General features: G+C 39.1%; 3 protein-coding genes across 4 annotated transcripts; 1 reads left to right on the top strand and 2 right to left on the bottom strand.

Moving 5' to 3' along the window:
• Positions 1–4,455: 4,455 nt before the first annotated feature.
• LOC135639769 (membrane-associated progesterone-binding protein 4-like) lies at positions 4,456–11,396 on the bottom strand. Its single transcript, XM_065153663.1, has 8 exons — positions 11,144–11,396; positions 10,949–11,025; positions 10,778–10,849; positions 10,256–10,293; positions 9,214–9,257; positions 8,472–8,518; positions 5,755–5,929; positions 4,456–4,761 (listed from the first exon to the last, which is right to left on the bottom strand). Exons 1-8 carry the CDS (start codon positions 11,258–11,260, stop codon positions 4,594–4,596), a joined length of 738 nt encoding a protein of 245 aa, XP_065009735.1. The 5' UTR covers positions 11,261–11,396; the 3' UTR covers positions 4,456–4,593.
• Positions 11,397–14,628: 3,232 nt separating this feature from the next.
• LOC135583629 (uncharacterized) lies at positions 14,629–21,217 on the top strand. Of its 2 annotated transcripts, none has more exons than XM_065153784.1 (21): positions 14,629–14,987; positions 15,700–15,779; positions 16,168–16,254; positions 16,457–16,507; positions 16,619–16,736; positions 16,823–16,897; positions 16,979–17,043; positions 17,195–17,278; positions 17,363–17,413; positions 17,503–17,565; positions 17,648–17,694; positions 17,826–17,892; positions 17,990–18,052; positions 18,373–18,462; positions 18,576–18,614; positions 18,711–18,938; positions 19,002–19,087; positions 19,207–19,255; positions 19,434–19,514; positions 19,624–19,717; positions 20,749–21,217. In XM_065153784.1, exons 1-21 carry the CDS (start codon positions 14,870–14,872, stop codon positions 20,928–20,930), a joined length of 1,818 nt encoding a protein of 605 aa, XP_065009856.1. In that variant the 5' UTR covers positions 14,629–14,869; the 3' UTR covers positions 20,931–21,217. The 2 variants fall into 2 exon arrangements, with proteins under 2 accessions (XP_065009856.1, XP_065009857.1); XM_065153785.1 differs by having other exon boundaries at positions 14,630–14,987; positions 16,841–16,897.
• A 176-nt stretch (positions 21,218–21,393) lies between these two features.
• Positions 21,394–21,681, bottom strand: LOC103988405 (uncharacterized). The gene has a single exon (XM_009406939.2). It carries the CDS (start codon positions 21,679–21,681, stop codon positions 21,394–21,396), a length of 288 nt encoding a protein of 95 aa, XP_009405214.2.
• Positions 21,682–22,217: the final 536 nt, after the last annotated feature.

Genomic DNA, 22,217 nt, shown 5'->3' with positions numbered 1-22,217 from the left:
ACTTATTGCTGATCACTTGGTGGAGGCTAAATGTTCTCGTAATCTTCTGATTGCTGGTATTTGGACAGTGTAGCTCATGGCTATTGGAACAACATCTTCCGATTTGATTGCCTGTGCATATATACTTGTTAGTGTAAACAACTTTATGTCGTGGTCTCGGGGCCATCGTGGTTTGGTTGGGGGTCTGAATGACGGGGATCTTGCACGGCGTCTTTCGAGATTGCCCTGGCGGTTTCTCATGGTGGTCCGGTCGGGACGTCTCGTCGGGAGGACAGCTTTGCCGCAGCGCTGGGAAGAAGCGACCTCGTCCTTGTACCTGCACACAGGTCGGGTCGGTGGCTCGGCCCGACTCCTCCGACGATCAAGTTAGTGGATGTGGAGAGGATTTCGGATGAAGAAAGGTTCTTTGGTGTGTTTGTCCCCCCCCCCCTATTCCCTTTGGGACTCGGGGGTATTTATAGGTAAGTTTAAGGTTACCTGACTAGCAGGATCGTACCTCTGATGGCGTCTGACATGGCCATTGGCGTTGCGTTGAGAACCGAACAGCCGCAGGGTATTGGCGAACCTCGGTCGTCGTGTTCCTCTGCCTCGGACAAGCATGCCGGGTCAAACGACGATGGGATCGTTGTATGAGAGCGGGCGACGTCAGCGCACATCGCGTCGGCATTATTGCCCTCTTTTGGGGTAGAGCGTCATCTAGGCGTGGCTGACGTCGTGGCACGTCATGTCGCCATTATTACCCTTATCAATATTTAGCTTTGTTCTTGATGAGTCTTTTGTGCGGGAGCATGCGAGTAGAACATAGTGAGCAGCAATATGAGATAAATAAAAAGATTAATTATGATTCCTTCCATATTGATCGGTCCTCTCTGATTCCAAATGGTATTGTGATTCTACGTTAAAAGTCAACTACAACGTTCCTTCACAAACGTTCGAAGAGTTCGATGTTTCTTTAGGATGACTCCCTCATCGACGATAAAGTTTCGGATCCCAAATCATATTACTTGAGATTCGTATTCATATAATGATTAGGTGAATATTTCTATAATAAGCAACAATGTAAATAATATTCTCCCTCTTCAACTTATGTGTGTATCGAGTTTTAATTGATTAGTCGAAGATCTAAATATCTTTATCATATCTCTTACTCGATTGAGACAAAATTATTTGTCTCACGTAAACCTAATCAAGATGAAGTCAATCATCCCAAATTTGTCACATTTAACTTCCATTTTCTAAACTGTTAGCCATTTTCGACTGTGAATAGGGATATTTGTCCGACAACAAAAGGGGTTAGATTCTTTTTTTTTCTCTTGCAAATAGCTAAATTAATCGCCGAAGAGACCAAATTGAAATGAACCCGTTTTAGATCTTTAGTGTGGGAAGGAAGCCTATGGGAATTCAACTTTTATCCTTCTTCTCTTCTCTCTCGAATCAAAGGCGAGTTCAGCTCTTGCATTTATCTCGACACAAAACCAAGTCGATCGTCTCGATAGTTCCAAGTAATTCCACGTGGATGAAATACAAGAAGACTCCTTTTGGTGCTACAAAGAACTCACAAGAACAAGATTGGACGTGATAACATGTTGATTTGAAAACCTAAATATTTTTATTGAAAATCTATCATGCCCCAACAAGATGGTGCTCCTGTCAAGGATACCGATCTTGGACCGATATAATATAAAGAATTTATGAGCAAGAGGCTTTGTGAGTGAGTCTACTAATTAATCAGTCGTATGTATATGAGAAACATATAGTTGACATCGGACAACTTAATCTTGTACGAAGTGGAAGTCAATAGTAATATGTTTAATGCGGGCTAGGAACACCGGATTGGAATAAGAGTGGAATTGATGTTGAGTTTCTTGAATAGATTTGTGACACAATTAAGTTCTACAGTGACAATGGCGATGACACGATATTAGCAGAATCAGATCAAAGTGGTATTGTCGGCGTCGAGCACCAGCGGAATTAGATCAAAGTGGTAACGTCAACGTGACGAGGTTGGTGAGGAGTCGGATAGAGAAAAGAGAGCTTGCTCTAAGCAAGAAGTTCTAATACCATGTAAGAAATTAAACAAAAAAGATAGAAGAAACTATATTCCTCGTTGAGATGTACTCCCTATTTATAGGGGTTAGGAGGGAGGATTTAACAACAAGATTTACTTTTACAGTTGGGGATTTCCTCTTATCAGCTATGATGTCTAATCTTATCTGCTAACACTAATCACTAACTCAAGTTTGTCATCTTGTCAATTGATACTTCTCTTAGAGAAGAGTTTCGATTAACACAAATTTGTTTTCATAAAGAGTAAATGCGAAAGGTAGGATTCCAATCGAAAATTTTAGGATAAACTAACTACATGAGTAATTTTATGATGAGAAACCTCAGTAATGTTATTATTTCAATTATCCCTATTTCATCTCTCTCTTCTTCGTAGCCCACAACAATCAATTATTGTTTAATGATATCTTTGCACATTCTTAACTGAGCCTCCGAACCATGATTTGATCGCCATGTTGCTAATCAAAATATAAATCTTTTAGACTCTATTTGATAGTAGATAAGATTTTCCCGAGAAAATCTTATCTATTCTGTTAAGAAAAATCCTCTATTCTGTTGAGGAAAATCCTCCCTCCTAATCCTATAAATAGGAGAGGAACATGTTAATATATTCAAACTAAGCTACTTCATTTCTTCAATAAAACTTCTTCGATTATTGTTCTTATCTTCTATTATTTCTTTTTATCACTATGACAGATATATTACAGAAAGTATTAATTAATCTCTAAATGAATAAATAAGTAAATAAACTATTCTCGTCTCCTCTCTTTCTCTCTCTCATATGACTCTCACGCTACGATTGTGTCTGCGACCATCTCTGGCCTCCATCAATCGCTCAGCAACTCGAACAACTCGTCCAACGAAGGCAGCAGCACAATCCCACACTCCCCCGCCTCCTTCTCCGCCGAAATGGATCGCTTTCTTCCTCCGCCACAGCTTCGCTCGACCTCATGGCTCCTCCTCCCGGCACGACCGCCAAGGCTCTCCGACGTCTCAGCGACGACGGAGTCCTTCCCGGTGAGGCACTGCACCACGGACTTGAACTGTGCGGCGTCGGCTTGTACGCACTTCGTGACGATGACTCTCACCTTCGTCGGTCTCCGTGCGTGGTCGGAAGACATGGCAATGGCTAGAGTGCACTCTTAGATTGTGGGGAGGAAGAAGCTCCGCTGTCGTAGATATACGAGTAGGGTGAGTGACTTTCTGCTTGAGGTCAAGAGAAGAAGGGTCCGAGGAAACAGCAGCTCGCCGAGGACGACCGAGAATAGTCAGAGGACGCACGGTCGTTCGTGTAATGAACATGGTGGGAAAAGGACTCGTTTCCTACGTGGATAGGAGCTACATACCGACATGGAGAGGAATAGTAGGACGATCCACATCAAACAACTAAACCTTTGACGCAAATGACCGAGATCAACTTGATCTGCAGAGAGTATTTTCTGCATCGATTAATAAATACTGGTAAATTCTACTCCAAGCAAGAGGCCGAAACAAGGAACCTGGAACCTTCGACGCGATAAGGTTGACCCCTAGCTGACACAAGGAACCTGGAACCTTGGATGCGAAAAGGTTGACTGGTTGAGAGCTGCTCCAAATGAATTCTCGGAGAGGGATGAATCGAGCCTGGAAGCGTCATGTAAAAGAGATTTTCCATGGCTTGGTTCTCTTGGCGCGAAAGAAATCTAAATGAGTCGGTGGAGCTCGTGCTTGAGAATTAGAATCACTTCCTACGCACGTGTTCTTGCAGCCGCTAAGGAAGATGTGCCCGTGCCATGAAATTTTCTTTCTTTCATATTCTTCTCGTGAGACGCAAGTGAATGGGAAGGAGAAGGCGACATCTCAAACAGCGGTCCCACCGTTCAATTTAAAAGCACATTTTGATCTTAGCTTAGCCACAACGGTTCATATTTATTATGTAAAATAAGAACACTAGGTTAAACTCGAACATCACATAGAACCACGAATGGGATATGCTGTGCGCGAGACCATCAAATCCTTTTGGGGAAATCATAACACTCTTATTAGTATGAAAAAAAGAAAAAATTGTTTTCTTAAACTTAAGCATTTAATGCCAATAATAGTTAAATAAAACTCGCTGCTTCAAGCACCAAATAATTAGGCTCGACTTCTTCCATTAGATCATCCACGGTTCAGTGTTTTCATCTCTCATAGTAGCGCAATTTGGAGATGACTGGATATGTAGCAAGAAGAACATACACATTCTGCTATGGGAGTAAAACTTATTTTCGTACTAGTAGATAAATCAAAACTGGGGCAGAATGAATTACCAACTTGTAAATCTTATCCACATCATAAAAAGGAATTCTGCTGGCCCAAATATTATGGAGAAAATAATATAAATAAGAGAGACAACTATTAGATATCGACCCATGATAAAATACTTTTAGATCAATAGTTAGAGAAGGAAATAATCAGCAATCAGCTGCGGGAAACAGTCCCAGTCTCAAGTGACTCCCCACAGCTATCATAGTGTGTACATTGGTGCAATGCTTTTAAGCCAGATGATGACTAAACTCTGCAAGATTTGGACAAATAATCACAGTCCTTGTACACCTCAAGACCCGGCCGTCCGAGCTCCTCTTCTTTAAAACAAGCACAACGCTGGCTGATTTTTCCAGTGAGGGCTATATCCCCTGGTCTCTTCACTAATCTTGGATAGCCAGTTTCACACCAGACCTAATAGAAAGGAAGCTGATGTTAGCAAAGAGTATTGGATCAACCAAACTTACAGCACGCATAGCAAGTCAACCAGTATGTTCTTTGTATCCAAGAAGGTGCAAGTACAATAACTTCACCAGTGGAAGAAACTTTATAAAAAATAACTACCAATTTGAGTAAAAGGGCAAGACTACCAATTGGATAAACCTATAAGCAAAGAACATTTCACAAAGAGTACACACAAAACTCTCTTTTAGCAAAAAATACTATGCAAAAATAACATAAAGACCTATCTCCAGTTGATCAAACTATGGAAACACCAATACAAGTTTGTACCAGCCTTCAAACAATAAAATAGTAGACAGCATCTTATACTCCAACACCTACCTAAGAAGCAGTGGGAAAACCTGAATGGCCCAAGGACTTTCTTTTTTAATTTATTATTTATTTATTTGGAGGTCAAGAAAGCAAACCAGGAAATGGGAGACCATGGAAAAACCATATTGATAAAGTAAATGAGCTAAATACAACAAACAAACAAAAATAAATATATAGAAAAGAAAAAAGCAAGCCTTCAAAGATGGAGCTACAGAAGAATAATAGCTGGATGAAGAGATGGGAGCTTGGCTTCCAAAATTCATGCCTTATAAATTAGTGAACAGGAAAAACCTCATCTTTGATGAGGTCATGAACATTTAGTTAATTAAATGACAAACTAATATCAGCCAAATAAATATACCCCAACATGATACATGGGCCTGATCGTTAATGTCACATACTGGTCTGTGCATATATTACGAAATCTGAGACATCTTCAATGTAACAACAATGTTCTAGCAAGCTTGTTTGCACTGAAACTAGGTACCATTGCTCTGACCATTACATCAAACAAAAATGTATGGCAGTTCAAATAAGTAACACTTAGGACCATCTAGCACTTCAGAACTAGGTCAACTACAAATTATCTTTTGCTGAACCAACAAATAAACATGTCTCAGACAAAGCCCATACCTCTCCTCCCTCTTGTTCACTCCATTTAGAATTGCAACTTGGTATCTTAGCCTCCTCAATTTTCTGCTTCTCTAAAAGCTGAGCTCCTCGTTTAGCCTTTGACTCAACACCTTTCAAATATTTTGTGGGATTCCCCTGGCTGTCATAATACCGGCCAACGAGTTTACCAGCAAATCTAACACATACAGTTAGGGAAGAACATCAGAAATGAGGTTAGTCCATTAAATATTGGACCAAGTTATCATAAATCATCCATTTGATACTTTGCAAGCTGAACAATTTTACAAACTAAATACCATGAGAATATAATATTCAGAACTTACATCGGTTGAAAACTCCAAAAACTCCAGTATAAATTCCATAATAAAGAAGATACTAACTTGATGCTAAAAATGAGCCAAAAGGCCTACTACATTGATTGATACTGAAAGAGAATTTCATTTCTTAAAAGACAAGAAAACAATATATTAGCCTTTTTGGCTGTTTGGAAAAAAATCCACTGGGTATGGATTGCATGGGACCCTATTGTCACCCATGGGGTATACACTTCTATCCTTAGGGAAATAATTCTGCCCATTTTAGTCCAATCCTGCATTTGGATAAGTGACACCAACTATTTTAATAAAAATACAAAAAATAGGGCATTAAATGTAGACATTGCATCAGTATTAGCCACAGCATAATAATAACTAAAAAACCTCACACTAGAATCACGAAAGTCATTTGCATCCAAGATCCAACTATTTGCTTTTAGAGCAACTATTTATTACAGTTGCTACATGCTTAACCATTTCTAACTCTTTTAAACATCCCACTTTCATGACGAATGGACTCCATCAAAGAACAAATTTTGGTTACCAATTATCTATGTTTCAGTGAACTATATCAGCATCATAGATTCAATTCACATTCCCATAACTATACCGACAAAGCAAGATACTCTTACAGGAATTAATAAACAACACTTCTTTAGAACCTTACGATGGAGACAGATTTTGACCACCAATTTATATATGTTTCAACTAGAGGAAATTCAACTTTGGATGCAGGAATCTTTATGTCAACTTTAGAAATTGGATTCATGTGCATAGAGTTGATTAAGTAAGCTCCAAAAGTGCTTCCCAAGCTTGCATTGAGGAATGGATTGTTAGCATCATATGTTATCATTTTTCATTGGTTTCTTCCTTCTAACCATGAAACATCAATTCGAAGCTAGCACATACTGGCCCCAGATAGGATGGAAGCAATTTAACTGAGCTATCATAACTTTGAACTTTTTCATAGCATTCAAAAGTAAGTTCATCTCCTAATAACCCAAATAAGCACATCATGTTTGAGGTCAACTAGATAGACAAGTTCACATTTATCCATTTAGAACAATACATTACATATTATAGATGGCAAGGTTATTATCAAATGTGTTTCCCAGCAGCATATTGTAAGGTAGTAAGTCTGAGAATGTTTTTACCTTGCTTCAGTCCAGAATTTCTCAGTTGCAACCAACAGTAGAGTAAAAACCAGAAAATTTATATGCAAGTGCACAGAGGTGGACTTCACAAATGCTTCCAAACTATAGCCTAAAATCCATATTAGAATTACTGACCAGCAACTGAAAGGGATTAGATTTGATGCCAAACCTTAATGTAAGATCATAAATAATTCCTGTTTCTTTGCTAGAAGCATATGGAGGGGTGCATATATATTTTTTAATCAAATTATCAGGCTTCTCCAGATAGGGACTGAATGGTTATTTACATGCTGTTAAATTGATCACATAACAAAAATAGTAGAAGTCTTTGTATCTCCATGACCATGACATCTACAAGCCAGCAAACAATAAGTTATATTTGTTTCTCCATATCTTCGTTACAAACTTCATATCATTTGACAACTTTTAAGTGACAGTTGCAGAAGGACTATTAATCCTAAGCTGGTATAAATGAAATTCTTTACAAAAAATAAAAACAACTTCATATCATTTGACAACTTTGAAGTGGTCAACCAATACCTAGTGAAAATTTAGTCTAAAATAGGCACACAAAAATCAAAATAAGACCCAACCCATGTAAAATCAAAATTCATATTGCTCCCAAAGTTCGCAAGCCAGTCATTTGCTATACTAGTTGACAACAGAATCTTAGTGCAATAACTTCAGCTAGCTTTTCACTTGGGATTAGACTCGTGGAGGATTGTGATTAGAAAGTGTCATTTGCATGGTTAATCACACAAACCCCTTGGGATTTGTACCACAAAAATATAAAACACACATATTCTTCAGTAAGGCTCCTGCCAGTACACACCATCTTATCACATAAGCAGAAAGGTTATCTCTGACGATAACTATTGACGCTAAGGTTACAGTAACAAACCTTTCCATGGTGGCAAGGCTAAACCTCATGCGACAATGGTATTGATGTCTTTAATACTTTTAAAATATTAATTTAATTATAAGGCATGATGGTATGGTGCCATGTCAACCATCTATTGTAATTTATTTTTACAAATCATGCTGTGCAGTCCTTGTAAATCTATAGTTTACATTTCTTCTTAGTCCCAATGTTAAAAAAAAATGATTTGTTTTCTTTATCAATTTTTCCTAATTAAAAAGTGTTGATCAAAATAGCCTTTACAATAAAGTATAGCATCTCAAGGATTAAAGACTAAAACATATCAGATATAGGGGACAAAATATATAGCATAGACAAAAGTATGCTTACATATATCTTTCCATGTAAAATTTTCTCCAGTCAACAACACTCTTTACCTATAACAAGAAAATTAGAGAAAATATTATGTCTTGCAAATATTCAATATTATAACAATTAGCATCAATGATTTTATGACAACTTAGAAGCACACCACCAAGAATCTGAAGGAAAAAAAGGTATACTACACTCTGTTTTTTCATCCTAATAAAATCACCCCTGGCAGGCAGGCATAGAATGGGAAAATGTTCATATACCATGGCAAGAGTGCTCATTTAATATGGTTAAAGCAAGTAACAAAATTTACAATGCAATTTTTGTCAACATAATTGTAATGCAAATGGGATCTTCCATCAGAAAACAGGCAGTCAGAGCATGAGAAACCTTAACTTTCTGTAGCAATAGAGATTAGAAGAAGATGGAGCAGAACAGCAATTAGTTGTCATTGGTTCCATAGACGATGTATATAAATGTGAATCATTGTTTCCAACATGCTTGCAAATTGATGTTCCTTGCTTTTAATCTTAATATAATTGATAGTGCTTTATATGAAAACCTGATCACCATTGCATATGCATTTGTTGCCAATTGTTCTAAAGAAAGGCACAAAAGCTGTACAGTATCACAATATTTTTTTACAAAGAAAAACTACCTGTGACAAGCCAATTATAGATCTCTTATAGTTCATCTCTCAAACATTTCTAAACGTAAACAAAGGAAGAATAATACAATCAAAATTTCACTATTCCATCACCTCCATAGTGGATAGACCATGCAATGAGTCTGTTAATCCATCACCTGCAGGACAAGATATTCATGATTAAGATTTGTGAACAAATAATAGCCTGAAGTTTTACAACTGTTCAGTATTCTTCAATTTTAAATATTAATAACTTTTAATTTTTTTATGGACTGCTCCATAATTAATTCATTTCATTTAATCAATGGTTCATGCAAATTCATCCTTGATCCAAAATCTTCAGTAGTACCCACAGGACACTGGTCCAACAATTTGCATAAATAATTGAAACAAAGGACAAACTTGATAGCGTAAACTGACAGATTCTTCCAGCAATCAGTTGAGATAGAGGGTCACATACCATCACAAAAAAATACAAAAGAATGCCGCTCAAAATAGAGATGCTGATAATTCTTTTGGTATATATTGTATATACTGATAATTCAACATATACACAATCTTATCTAATTTTTTCAGGAAAGGGAACAATACACAGGTGTAGCTTCCAAATAATGCTTAAACAAGCAAGACCCCTATCCCAATAATGGGAATCATAGAATACTCAATTTCCCTCCCAAAATAGGGAAAAATGAGGTCGATGTTATAACTTTTTAATCACCCATATCAGATGAGACTAACCATGCAGTTCCTGCTCCTTGACCTAAAAGGAGGGTCTCATCAGGAAATGCAAAATAGGTCTCTTTCCACTTCTACTCAGCAAAACTAACCAATACGATGCTGAGCCAGACCTGAAAGTGGGGTCTCATCAGGAAATGCAAATTAGGTCTTTCCACTTCTACTCAACCAACTGGCTGATACAATGCTGAGCCAGACTGACTGGTCCAACAAAATATCACAGCCTGATTTCAGAAAGTGTAGGGCTCAGATTTTGTTGTTTCGGCAAGATGGAATTTGCACAAACAAGCATACATGCTATTACAATACCATGATTGACTGCTTTCATTGTTTATCAGCACAAGAACATTGCAAGCGTACATTGCCCCTTTCAAGTATTGTAGTAAACTTAACATGGCCATAAATGTATATAAATGTTTACCTGTAAAGTTTCCAGATACAAAGGCTTGTGACGCATCTCTGACATCCACCAAACAGTTCAAAATTTAGCATCAGATGAAAATATGAAAGTTCATGAAATAACTAGAACATAAATAAAAACTAGAAATAAAATTGGATACATCAAATGACTTGATTCTTAAATTCAAAGAAAGAGTATATCACATGGATACTTCAATTATTGTATTCTAACTTGATACCTGTCAGATGTGGTAGTTGTAGGATACTTCTCGGATACATGTCAGACAAATATATGAAGTACCCAATTTTTGTATAATTATTTAAAAGATTGGATATCTTTGGTAAAGGTACCAAGTCCATAAGATGAATAAATTAAGGCATAACTGTAACATCTTAGCTGTGTGTAGATTAGCAGCATTAAGCAGGACAAGGTCCAATATCCCTAAGATTCCATCCTCAGATAGCTTAGCTTTCAAATTATATACGTAATCGTGAAATTAGTCAACTAACATAAGAATAAGATAGGATCATGAAATGCACAAACCTGCCAGAAAAATGATGATAGCCTCCTCCAGGGCCATAATGTGTTTTTCCTTTTGTGACATCAAACACTGATCTGCAAGAAAGAAAAGAGTCAATTCTTTCGCATAGCAAACGAACCAAAGACACCAAGAGACGATAGCTTGTGAGAGCATATAGCAGAATCTTAGAATACCCTAGTATTCCGAGCAGTATCGGTAGCCCGTCCTCAGTCCCATTGTACAAGCTCAACTCCTCCACGGTCCACAGTCTCTGCCAAACAAGTCCAAGAATCAAACAAGATCATTAAGCACCGCGCGGGGAGTTATTCGATCAGCAACAAAGGAATCCCCCTGCGGATCAAGCTTGAAAGAGAATTGAAGGAACGAACCGGTCGGAGATGCTTCCTTATGTAGAACTGAAGCGCGAAGGCGATGAGGGCAATCAGGAACCCTAACCCTAGAAGCAGGGGAGACGAGACTCGTGTTGGCCTCGACGGCGAGGCCATTCGCCCCTCTTTCTCTCTCTTTCTCTCGCTCCTACTTTTCTTAGCTCGACTTCGTTTCTTGGTCGGGGAAATTATTACCGAAGGAGAAGGCGGCGAAAGCTTGTCCCGGAAGCGACTTTTCTACCATATGTTAAACGTACCCACCTTGGCCGTTACCCACGTCCGCCAACCGCAAAGGTCTACCTCGCTCGGCCGAAGCTGGTGGGCCCCACTACCACCCACAACCGAACTGGGCTCGAAAATGGACTTCCTTTGTTAGGCTCTGTTTGTTGGGCCACATATTCCATTTCTTTTTCTGATCGAACCACCCGTGAACCGTGGCCCACATCACCTTGTAACTTCACCCGGATGAGTCAGCAACCATTTTCTGATCGATAATAAGGTCAAATCCGTCCTTATGTTAACTTAATTAACATTATAAATAATAAAACAATATGGAAATATTAGCAGAACGGGATTCTCATGGAAACATCAAAATACATGGATAGACTCTTAAGGAGGCTTTCCAACTACGACTGTATGCTGCCCTCAGTAACATATACCGCATGCTAAGTCAGTGCCACATGTGCTGTCGTTGACACATGATCTCCGTGGCCCCACATGGACCGCGACATCACAGGCAACCACGGAGCAAGCTCCACCGAATCAAGATAAAGCTTTCGCCAATGATCTTGGAATTGTGGTCTCTCGATGATCTTGTCCAATCTGCTAGATAAGCGAACATTTAAGGGGTGTAAGGATAAGCCTCGACTGACCTTTCTCTTGGACCAACGCATCGTCGCAGTGAAGAGTAGAAAGGCTTGTAAGGAAAGCATGATTTGGACAGGGAACCAAATGGTGTATGCTGCTGTAGTTCCATTAAAAGGGTTAGGTGTGGCAGTTGGAGGTTGATGCTGCGAAGAACCCAGTCTTGAGAGATCTCAATAGCATGTACATGTTTGTGACAGGTGAATTTGGATGACAGTGCTCGGAGTGCAGCCGAAGCAATGTTATGGTTGCAAATAGCGTGTATGTCTTCAGAGATCAAGTATGAAAAAAGGTATGCCCTGAAGTCAAAAAGTTTTTGCTACATTTTCCTCAGAGATACTCACCAAAGACAGCAATGTCATATTGGAAGACCAACTCAAATACAACTCATCCATAGTCAAACAGAATATTCAAGCGTGATTTGATATTATATGGAATCCAGGTCAGAATTTGGCACCTTAATCTAGATGTTTTTAGTTCGGTAGATGATCACTATGCATGGTTTTATATCTTATCCTTCAGGGATAATTCACATTGGATTTACGTATATTATGCTCCATGTGAGGAGTGCCTGTCGACAGGGTGACTGCCTTTACCAGCTTCTGTTGTCGGAGGTGACGCCGGCGACACTGCCAACGAGGACTAAACGATGCAAACCTTCTAATGTACATAAGATATCTCACAAGTACGTATAATATATGTCGAAAAATGCAATATTGCCACCTCAACTTATATAGAATTCACTGGGCGTGATGGAATGCTTGTTGTCGATTGCTAACGCAGACCAACTACCCGGTGGCAAATAAATGCTCGGCTTCCGCCGGCGTCGCGTCCACGCATTTCCACGTGTGACTGACGTGGTTTGATCTCGACATCAATGCTAGTAATTAGGTATTCTCTTCCTCGTCATCTCCACGCACTCCATGGACGTCGTCAAAGTGTGATCCGAAAGAGGAAGAAAGGTTAGATTAGTGGCAAGTTCCCACTCGTTTGTTGAAGCTGTAGGAGAACGAAGAAGAGGTAGTCGCGCATGCATTCATAACCCTCCTAACATTGTTTGGCAAGTGGGTTTGATTGCTGATTATGCATCATTTTATAGTCCATGGATAATGCTGAATCCGAAGTGATGAAAGGGGGCACACATGCTTTCTGTCTTGGATAACACCGTTCTCTTTTTCCTCATACATATAGATTCTAGCCAAGTGTGCCATTTGTGTTGTCTGGCCTTCTCAAACCCATAGGCCATAGCCACATCATCTACTCATATACAGACGATTGACAAAGATTAAGAACTTGCTGAAAACATATGTTTCTTCCATTAATTGGCATCAAACACTCAAAACTCGTCACCCTCAAGCCTCGTTACCAGTCTCACCTGTTTGGGACTGAGCAAGGTGTGCTACCGATGGGGTCCTACATGGGTTGGTGTGGCAAACTGATCAGGAACTGCATGTGTAGCCTGCACAACATAAAGCTGATAGCGTGTCTCCATCAGCAAGCTCGTGGCTGTAGCAATCATGCACGCCACGTTGTTGACATGCCACAGTTCCAGGATCAATAGTGATGTGATGCCTTCGCTAACTTTCGCTTGGACTTCCACAGGTGGCCTCAACATGGGAGCTGCTGGAAGACGCCTCTGAGATGCTGCAGCTGAAAAGTGCAAGCAGGAAATGGACGCTTCCCGCAGTGACTCATCCCCCGCAGGGAACAACTGGGCCACCCGATGTTCCATCTTTTGGTGTGCAGGAAGCTTCGGTTGTCTGCAACCCGAGGTCTGTAACGACTTGAACCGGATAAATGGTTGCACTGCTATTTCAGGAGAGGAATCACGTAGGGTGATCCAAAAGCTTGTCTCCGACATGCATGCAGGTGATGTCAACTGCATGCAGGACGACGTGCGGCCGACCGCAAGGTGAAGGTGGGTGTGATGGAAAGCAGAGGAGGCATCTAGCTCTCTCAGCTTGACGTCTCAGGTGGGCAAAGGATTCTGAGGCCAAGGACGTTCACTTCCTTTCGTTCTTTGGAACGGGAGAGATCTGTGGTTCATGGTGTTCGTGTTCTGGATCTGGGCGTCCGGCGAGGAAGAAATCTACCACTGCAGTTTTGAAGGGAAGACCGCTGCATGAGTTCGTCAACTCCAAGAATAGTTCTCTGGGTCTCATATCCAACCAGTTGATCCTATGCATGAGTTCAGATCTGTGTGTGATACTTTCATTTGAAGATGTGATATACTTCCCCTAACGCTTTGAGATGCGTGCACACTTAAACCTTAAGATAAGAATTCAATAATGATTAAAAATTATACTGACGAAGGGTAAATTTGTCATTAAGAACAAAATTAATGATCACAGAAAATATTTGATACAATATATATTTTAAATTTTATAAGGGTATGTTTATACTATATGATATTTATGGAATATTAAATTTGATATTTCAGTTTTGAAAAGAAATATATATTAATTTTAATTTAAACATAACAGAAAAAAAAGGGGTCCAACTGCAAGTCACCGGCAGTTAGCCTAAACCCTACGGAGGAGCGCCATTCCGTTAAATCGAAGCGTATAGTAATGGGATAAAGGGGGTGAAATTAAAACTGGACGGGTATTTAATCGCCCTCTGCTTCACGCCATCTCCAGTGCCCTTCGATCGTAACCCGTGTCGCCTCCGTTTCTTCACCCAATTCGAACACGACCTTTTCGCACCTCCTCTTCCTCTCTCTCCTCTTCGTTCTACGGCCTACATTATCTTGCCTCTTGATCTCGCTGCCCTTCTGTCCCAGTCCTTGCTTCGAAAGAGAGAAGAAAAGGCTCCCTTTGAAGTATTTGTGGTTACCAGTGTGGCGGTGGAGCGGAGAAGGAGATGAAGTACGTTTTGGTGACGGGAGGTGTTGTTAGTGGGCTAGGGAAGGGGGTGACGGCGAGCAGCATTGGTGTCGTCCTCAAGGCGTGCGGTCTCAGGGTTACCTCTATCAAGATCGGTGATTCCTTTGCCCTCCTTGAATTCTTTTGGTAGATTCGATCATAATTATGTTTGTTTCTTTTCCTTTTGGTTGGCTAACCGTATAGTTTGAGCTAAAAAGAAGAAACTTTGAACAATCTTCGTTGTGTTTGGTCTGCACAGAAACGTGAGTGTTTTGTCTTGTAGGATAACAGCAGAGTATTTGTCGGCCATTTTGGAAATCGATGTTTGTGATAGGACATTAAATATAGTACATACGGAGTCGATCTTCGCCTTATTCTTCTGCATCGCTTTATTAAAGAGTCTAGTTTGTTTTGAAGTGTTTTATCCGCATTCCCAGATAATATCGTGGTTCCTTGTAGATTTGATCAGTTTTTTTTCACCTAATATATTAAAGGGGGAATATGCGAAAGGCATGTGACGGGGGTTGTCACCTTGCTTGTGTTTGATTCTTTCATTGGTTCAACAGTAGATAGTAGTGACAATCAGATCGGGAAGCTAGAATTTTCGTGTTGGTTTTATTTAAGAGAAGAGAACGAGCATACCATAAATAGCTGTCAATTATGTTCACGATGTCCTTTTAAGCCTTTTCAAAACATGGACCTCTTCTCCACGGGATGATTTTGTCACAGACTTAATACATGATGATGCATTGATGCCAGTTTTTGGTTTGGACATTTGCATGTGAAAGTTAAAAGAACCATTATGTTAATTTTAATTTATTTGTGCAGATCCCTATCTGAATACTGATGCAGGAACAATGTCACCATTTGAACATGGTGAGGTGTTTGTTTTAGATGATGGTGGTGAGGTACAAATTTCCCAAGATTGTCCCAATAGTTTGAATTTCTTGCATTTTATCATAACACGGCCTTGGCTTTTCATTTCTTTCTTGTTGTTTCTTGTCCAACAGTATACCATGGATGTACCTTATCTTTTTTTTTGTTGTTGCTATTTTTCAATTTGAGCTGCTAGATAAAAAGTGTATGTCTTGAAGTACTAGTTAAAAACTGTTTCTTCTTTAAATTGGGAATATTGTGTTTGAATAAAACCCTGTACTTGACTATGCCTTCAGAATCCATCACCTTTCAAAATTTTATCTACTTTGCATTCTTTTATCGTCACATTTCGTTGTCTTCTTCTTTTCAGTCTGGCTTATGCTCTGGAATTCTAATTTCTGATAAATGGTACTGTATTAGGCGGACTTGGATCTTGGAAACTACGAGAGATTCTTAGATATCAAGTTGACTCGTGACAACAACATTACAACTGGGAAGATATACCAGGTGCTGGAGGAATCAACCTTTCTTCTTAAACCTGAGATGTAATGACTAGGCATATTATTCTAAATAGTTGTATAACCAAAAGTATTAATTATAAGACATGTTTCTAACTTTCTTTAATTTTGGAGTTTCTAGTTGGGCATTAATTTAACATGCCTTTCATGTCGTGCTGAGGTCTCCAACAATTTCTTGTTGTTGTCATTAGTTTGTCATCAATAAAGAGAGAAAAGGTGACTACCTTGGAAAAACAGTTCAGGTTTGACCCTTGTGGCAGCATCATTCGCTCTTTGCTTTTATTGTTGAGTGGATCATCATGGAAATTATCTAACATAAACTCAATCTATGTCCGTTTTGTCATTCTGCAAAGGTTGTGCCACATGTAACAGACGCAATACAAGAGTGGATTGAACGTGCAGCAATGATTCCTGTTGATGGCGAAGAAGGACCAGCGGATGTTTGTGTCATTGAATTAGGTGGAACTATAGGTATGGAAATTAGTTACCATATCATTTAATTTTTTCCATGTGATTCAGCCATACTGTCATCAATATATATTTTTCTATGACATAAGATTTAATTTTTGATGCAGGGGATATTGAGTCAATGCCTTTTATTGAGGCCCTATGTCAATTTTCATGCCGCGTAGGTAAGAATTGAAAAATGGATGTTTGAACTTAAAATATATGAAGTTCCTGCACAGATATTTGCCCTAATGGCTATTGTTCAGGACCTGGCAACTTTTGTCTTGTTCATGTCAGTTTGGTGCCCGTTCTAAATGTGGTTGGTGAACAGGTACTAACAAAGTTTGCAAATAGATAGATACTTCTTGTATTTATTTCTTTGATATGCTGCTTATTACAACAATAATAAGGCCATAAAGTTTTAACATAGTATTCAGGACTAAGTCATAAGATTTTTCTTTTTTTCTCTCTTGCCAATGCAGAAAACTAAGCCCACCCAGCATAGCGTTCGGGGATTAAGGGCACTTGGATTGGCACCAAATGTTCTTGCTTGTCGCAGTGAAAAGGTACCTAGGTTTGTCTATCCTTTTTCCTTGGTATATCTTTTAGCAACGCCATTGGACATTGATAGATGATGTTGTTCTTGGCAGCCACTTGATGAGAATGTGAAAGGGAAATTGTCTCAGTTTTGCCATGTTCCTGTAAGTAGATCAAACTTTATATATGTTTCTCTAGAAGGATATATTGGAAATTTTGGTTAATAACTAATTCAGTCAAAATTCACTTGCAGGTGGAGAACATCTTTACCCTTTATGATGTTTCAAACATTTGGCATGTTCCTTTGCTTTTAAGGGTGCGTACAGCCCGGCTGCCTATGTACAGGCATCTGGAAAATCATATAAACCCAATATGATTTTCTTTTTTGTTTGTTACAGGACCAGAAGGCACATAAAGCTATTCTAACAAAACTGGACCTATTAAGGTTTGTCCAATAGACTTAAAAAATGCATTTCATTCTATGTCTTTTTGCAGTTTTTCAGTCTGTTGATTTCTTGGGTGTATAGGCTAGATTATAATTGGCTACATCATAATTTTATTTTGTTTTTACTGCAGTCTTGGAGAGCCAAACTTAAGAAAATGGAAGGATAGGGCTGAACTCTGTGACACATTACATGATCCCGTGTGTTTCAGTAACTTAAAATAGTGGAGTTAAAGGTATTGTGGTTTCATGATTTGTTTAGCTGGAGTATTGACAACTTCACCTTTTCGTTTGTCAGGTCAAAATTGCAATAGTTGGAAAGTATACTGGTCTTTCCGATTCTTATTTGTCTGTATTGAAGGTAATCATTTTTGGCATAATCTCAAATGCGTTTTCCTATTCATGCCCTTTTCTATATCCTATCCTCTCACGTAGGTAGTTTCATAAGCTAATAATTCCTCTGGTTCTGTTCATCATGTCTTGGAAATAAATTTGTTGAATGCCAAACTAATACCCATTGTAGTTGATTCTTAAGGAATCTCTTTATTTACAGTTGTGCCCAAATTCTCCTGCATGTTATTATTATTGAAAGGATGTGTTCAATGGATGTGTTTGTTACTGTGTGATTATTCAAGTTCAAATTGTAGTTATCAATAATTAATGTGTACTCCCTCATTGCAGGCCCTTTTACATGCCTCTGTTGCTTGTCAACGGAAGCTTGTAGTTGAGTGGGTTCCGGCTGCCGACCTTGAAGAATTAAGAGCAATAGAGGTTTAGAATTTAATTTAATATTTAGTTCTCTTGTTCTTCACTCCATCTCTTTATTGTTGTCATTATTGTTATTATTATTAATGTCATTTGAAATCTTACTCGGTTATGTGTAGGCACCTAATCTTCATGGAAAGGCCTGGAATATGTTAAAGGTGAGCAAGGTCTTGTATATAGTGCTAGTTTTGCATTCTACACCAGTATGTATTCTTCTTGTACTCATTGAAATAATGTGCCATGTACCAACTCAGGGTGCAGATGGCATACTAGTTCCTGGAGGTTTTGGTGACAGAGGAGTTCAAGGAAAAATTATTGCAGCAAAATATGCTAGAGAAAATAATGTACCATTTCTTGGCATATGCCTGGGCATGCAAATAGCTGTTATTGAGTATGCACGTTCCATTCTCAAGCTGCAGAATGCAAATAGCACTGAGTTTGATCCAGACACAAAAAATCCATGTGTTATTTTTATGCCAGAGGTAAATCACTTGGATTTCATCATTGGACCTTTTACTTGCTGCACTAATACTTAATATTTGCAGGGTTCAAAAACTCATATGGGTGGGACAATGCGACTTGGATCCCGGAGGACTTTCTTTCATGTTCTGGACTGTAAATCTGCAAAGCTGTAAGTATTGTTCATATCCGTTATGAACAAAATGTCTTTTGACATGCATGGTTTTGCAATTGAAGGAATATTTAAAGAAACTAAATCTCTTCTCTCTCCTCCATTCTCCCTTGTGATAGGTATGGTAATGTCAGGTACATTGATGAGCGACATCGACACAGATACGAGGTTGGTCTCTTGATTTTTTTCATGTATACTAGTTGGTAAGTCTGTTATCAAGTGATTCATGACATTTCTTGATTTCCATGATCCTCCAAGAGTAAGCAAACCTCACCATTAGCTGGTACTAAAAAAATTAGAATAGCATTCTGAATATCTTGTACTAATCAATATCAACACATCTAAGGTTAATCCTGGCATGATTTTGGAACTTGAAAATGCTGGTCTTACATTTGTTGGTAAGGACGAAACAGGCAGACGCATGGAGGTACGATTGTGAAATTACGATCTTATTGGTTTGTTTTATGAGTTCTTATTCATTCTGGATCTCTGTGATGGCATTGTTGGACTTCATTGTCACACCATATTTACTGTAGATTCTTGAGCTGCTTACTCATCCATATTTTGTGGGAGTGCAATTTCATCCAGAGTACAAGTCAAGACCAGGAAAACCTTCTGCTCCCTTTTTAGGTAATGACTCACCAGGAGCCTTTCACACTATTAATCCTTAAGTACACAGATTTTTCTCTGATTTTCAACTCTATGTGCAATGTATAAGAAAGCCTTTCTTGATTTTTTAGTCAAACTGACATTTGGATTTTGGTCACTAATGTGTATTCCACTGTCCATGATGATTATCCTGTAACTCAAAGATTATCATTTAAACCTACTATACAGAATCCCATGTAATGGAAAATAAATGCGAGAAACTACACCTCTCTCTCTCTCTCTCTCTCTCTCTCTCTCTCTCTTTCTTTTCTTTTAAGAAAAATATGAGAAGGATTCATCATATTTCTGAACAACAAGGTTTCTTGGTTGCAATCTGTGTAATCAAAGATTCGAGTTATAGAAACAGTTTTGCTATTTATTGGGATAAGATTGCTCTAGATCCATAGTAAGAGAAGCTTCATGCATGAAATTTATTTTTATTTATGAGAAGGATCCACGATAATCCTTTTTTATATAAAATTGAAGTAAACATAAGAAAATCTTCTGAGATGGCTCAGACAAGAGAGATGGCAACAAAATATAACCTGATATAAAGGTAGTTGTTAAAACAATAGTGCATATATTTCACCTGTGAAAAGAAATCTTGTATGTCTTAGGGCTAGAGTGCATTTGTTTGTCTGTGAGTTCAGAGCTCTACTGAAAATTTCTTCATTCGTATTTATACTGTTATTTCGCAATGATAAAAATTGTATACCATTATAAAAGCAAAAATATTCTTGTGTATCTTTGGCAATCTTGTAGTATATTTTCTGAGTAATCATTGAGAAAGAACAATTTCCATTTCATGTTTTTGTTTTAGCTTCTAGAGATTCTTGTGTTCTAATCTTCATTTGCAAGTCTATAGCACATGTTTTTTTACAACAAGTTCATTCATAAGTAGTTACCTGAGTACCTGCAGAACTCCCTAATGGCAGCTTCCGAGAGGGCGAATATCTGGTGCCATTGCTAAATCATTTTCATATGACCTGACTGACAAGTTAATTTGTCGACAGGGCTCGTTGCAGCCTCATGTGGCCAGTTGGGAAGGCTGCTGCAAAGCCTCAGCCACTCTGACATGCGAACTCATAAAGATCTCTCCATCAATGGAGCTCCAAAGCTGAATCCATACCAAAACGGGGACAACAACAAACGTGCATATGGCTTATACTCCAATGGCGATGGGGTGCATGCTTAACAATGGATGCTGTTTTGTGTCTAAAGAATATAAGGTTTCTTCCTTTTGGTCTGTATAGTTATGCATTACTTCAAGTTCAGATATAATGGTTGTGTGCCCGTCCAAAGTTTTGATGGAAGCAGCCTGTTTTACTTTAATATAGCTTTGATAGGATCTCCAAGTGACAATATCTGCTTCTTTGTAGATGGAAAACTTGTGTCGTCTGCTTAATGCCTGTAGGTTGCAGATCTACAGGCTAGAAATGTTAAATCCTTTTAAACCCTGAAACAACATATGATTTGGGATCACCATAAGAATTCTCTTGAAATTTCATGGCATGAACAAATTGTGTTCTCTGATATGAGAAGAAATTGACTATTTGTATTAGCCCTCTAAACATTACACATAACTGGAGATCAACAGGATACATACATACCACAGACACCAAAAACAAGGTTCTCTGCATGCTCGAGAAGAAGCAGCTTCACACAGCCACATTATTACAAGTCTGGACCTCTGGGATCTCCACTATGCTCTCCAATGTGGGCTTCCACCCTCCTCTACCTTTTCCTCTCTCTTTCTGCATCTCTCTACCCATCTCCACCAACACATCTTCCAGCCTCTGCTCCGCTTTCTCCTTCAGGTGAAGCTCCAGCCATGCCAGCTCCTTTCTTGTCAGCAACATCTTGATCTTGCAACCTCCATCCCCTTTTTCTTTCTCCGTGTCTTCTTCCACTTGCCGTGGAGCACATCTCTCCATCCGGTTGCCCATAAATCCCAGCACCACGAGGAACCAGAGAGAAGCCTCATGAGTTTAAGTAAATGTGCCAGTTCGTCATGCCTTGGCGTCGGAGGTGGGCGGAAGGTGTGGTGGTCCACCAGCAAGCTTCCATCACCAATTAACAATGGATTCTTGTGTCTTCACTGAAGTGATGATGGGAAATGGTCAAGTATCTGTAGCCGTTTCACCTTGAGAAAGCGATGGCCGACTCCTTCTCGCACTGCCAGCCTCTCCACAATGCCGCTCCTCCTCTAACATGTACGGTGAGCACCACACACTTGAGCCTGTCGGTAGAGACTTTTTCTCTACCTAGCTGTGATCCTTTGGTCTTCAACACTTCACCTTTTAGCTTCCACTCCTTAGAAACTACTAAGCTATGGGTCTCCTTTTTCCACAAGGCATCTATCTCGTGCAACACTCGACTACAATGTGCAGCCGCATGCTTCGTTCAGGTGGATGACTGGATAAAGACACGTTGTATTTTGAGAGAAGAACGAAACGGACGAGCACACTTCATTCAGGCTGCA

Source organism: Musa acuminata, chromosome BXJ3-6, assembly GCF_036884655.1.
Source record: "Musa acuminata AAA Group cultivar baxijiao chromosome BXJ3-6, Cavendish_Baxijiao_AAA, whole genome shotgun sequence".
NCBI lineage: Eukaryota > Viridiplantae > Streptophyta > Magnoliopsida > Zingiberales > Musaceae > Musa > Musa acuminata.
The sequence above is the reverse complement of the archived record's forward strand: the minus strand, read 5'-3'. Positions and strand labels throughout refer to the sequence as shown.

Excerpts from the sequence above, each read along its gene's own strand:
- LOC135639769 (XM_065153663.1), bottom strand. The coding sequence starts at position 11,260 with ATGGCCTCGCCGTCGAGGCCAACACGAGTCTCGTCTCCCCTGCTTCTA. Across the intron at positions 10,850-10,948 it reads ATACTGCTCGGAATACTAGG|ATCAGTGTTTGATGTCACAA; the intron begins GTATTCTAAGAT and ends TCTTTCTTGCAG. Across the intron at positions 5,930-8,471 it reads TTTTACATGGAAAGATATAT|ATTTGCTGGTAAACTCGTTG; the intron begins GTAAGCATACTT and ends TGTATGTGTTAG.
- LOC135583629 (XM_065153784.1), top strand. The coding sequence starts at position 14,870 with ATGAAGTACGTTTTGGTGACGGGAGGTGTTGTTAGTGGGCTAGGGAAG. Across the intron at positions 18,463-18,575 it reads AAGAATTAAGAGCAATAGAG|GCACCTAATCTTCATGGAAA; the intron begins GTTTAGAATTTA and ends GGTTATGTGTAG. Across the intron at positions 19,256-19,433 it reads GACATCGACACAGATACGAG|GTTAATCCTGGCATGATTTT; the intron begins GTTGGTCTCTTG and ends AACACATCTAAG.
- LOC103988405 (XM_009406939.2), bottom strand. The coding sequence starts at position 21,681 with ATGGGCAACCGGATGGAGAGATGTGCTCCACGGCAAGTGGAAGAAGAC.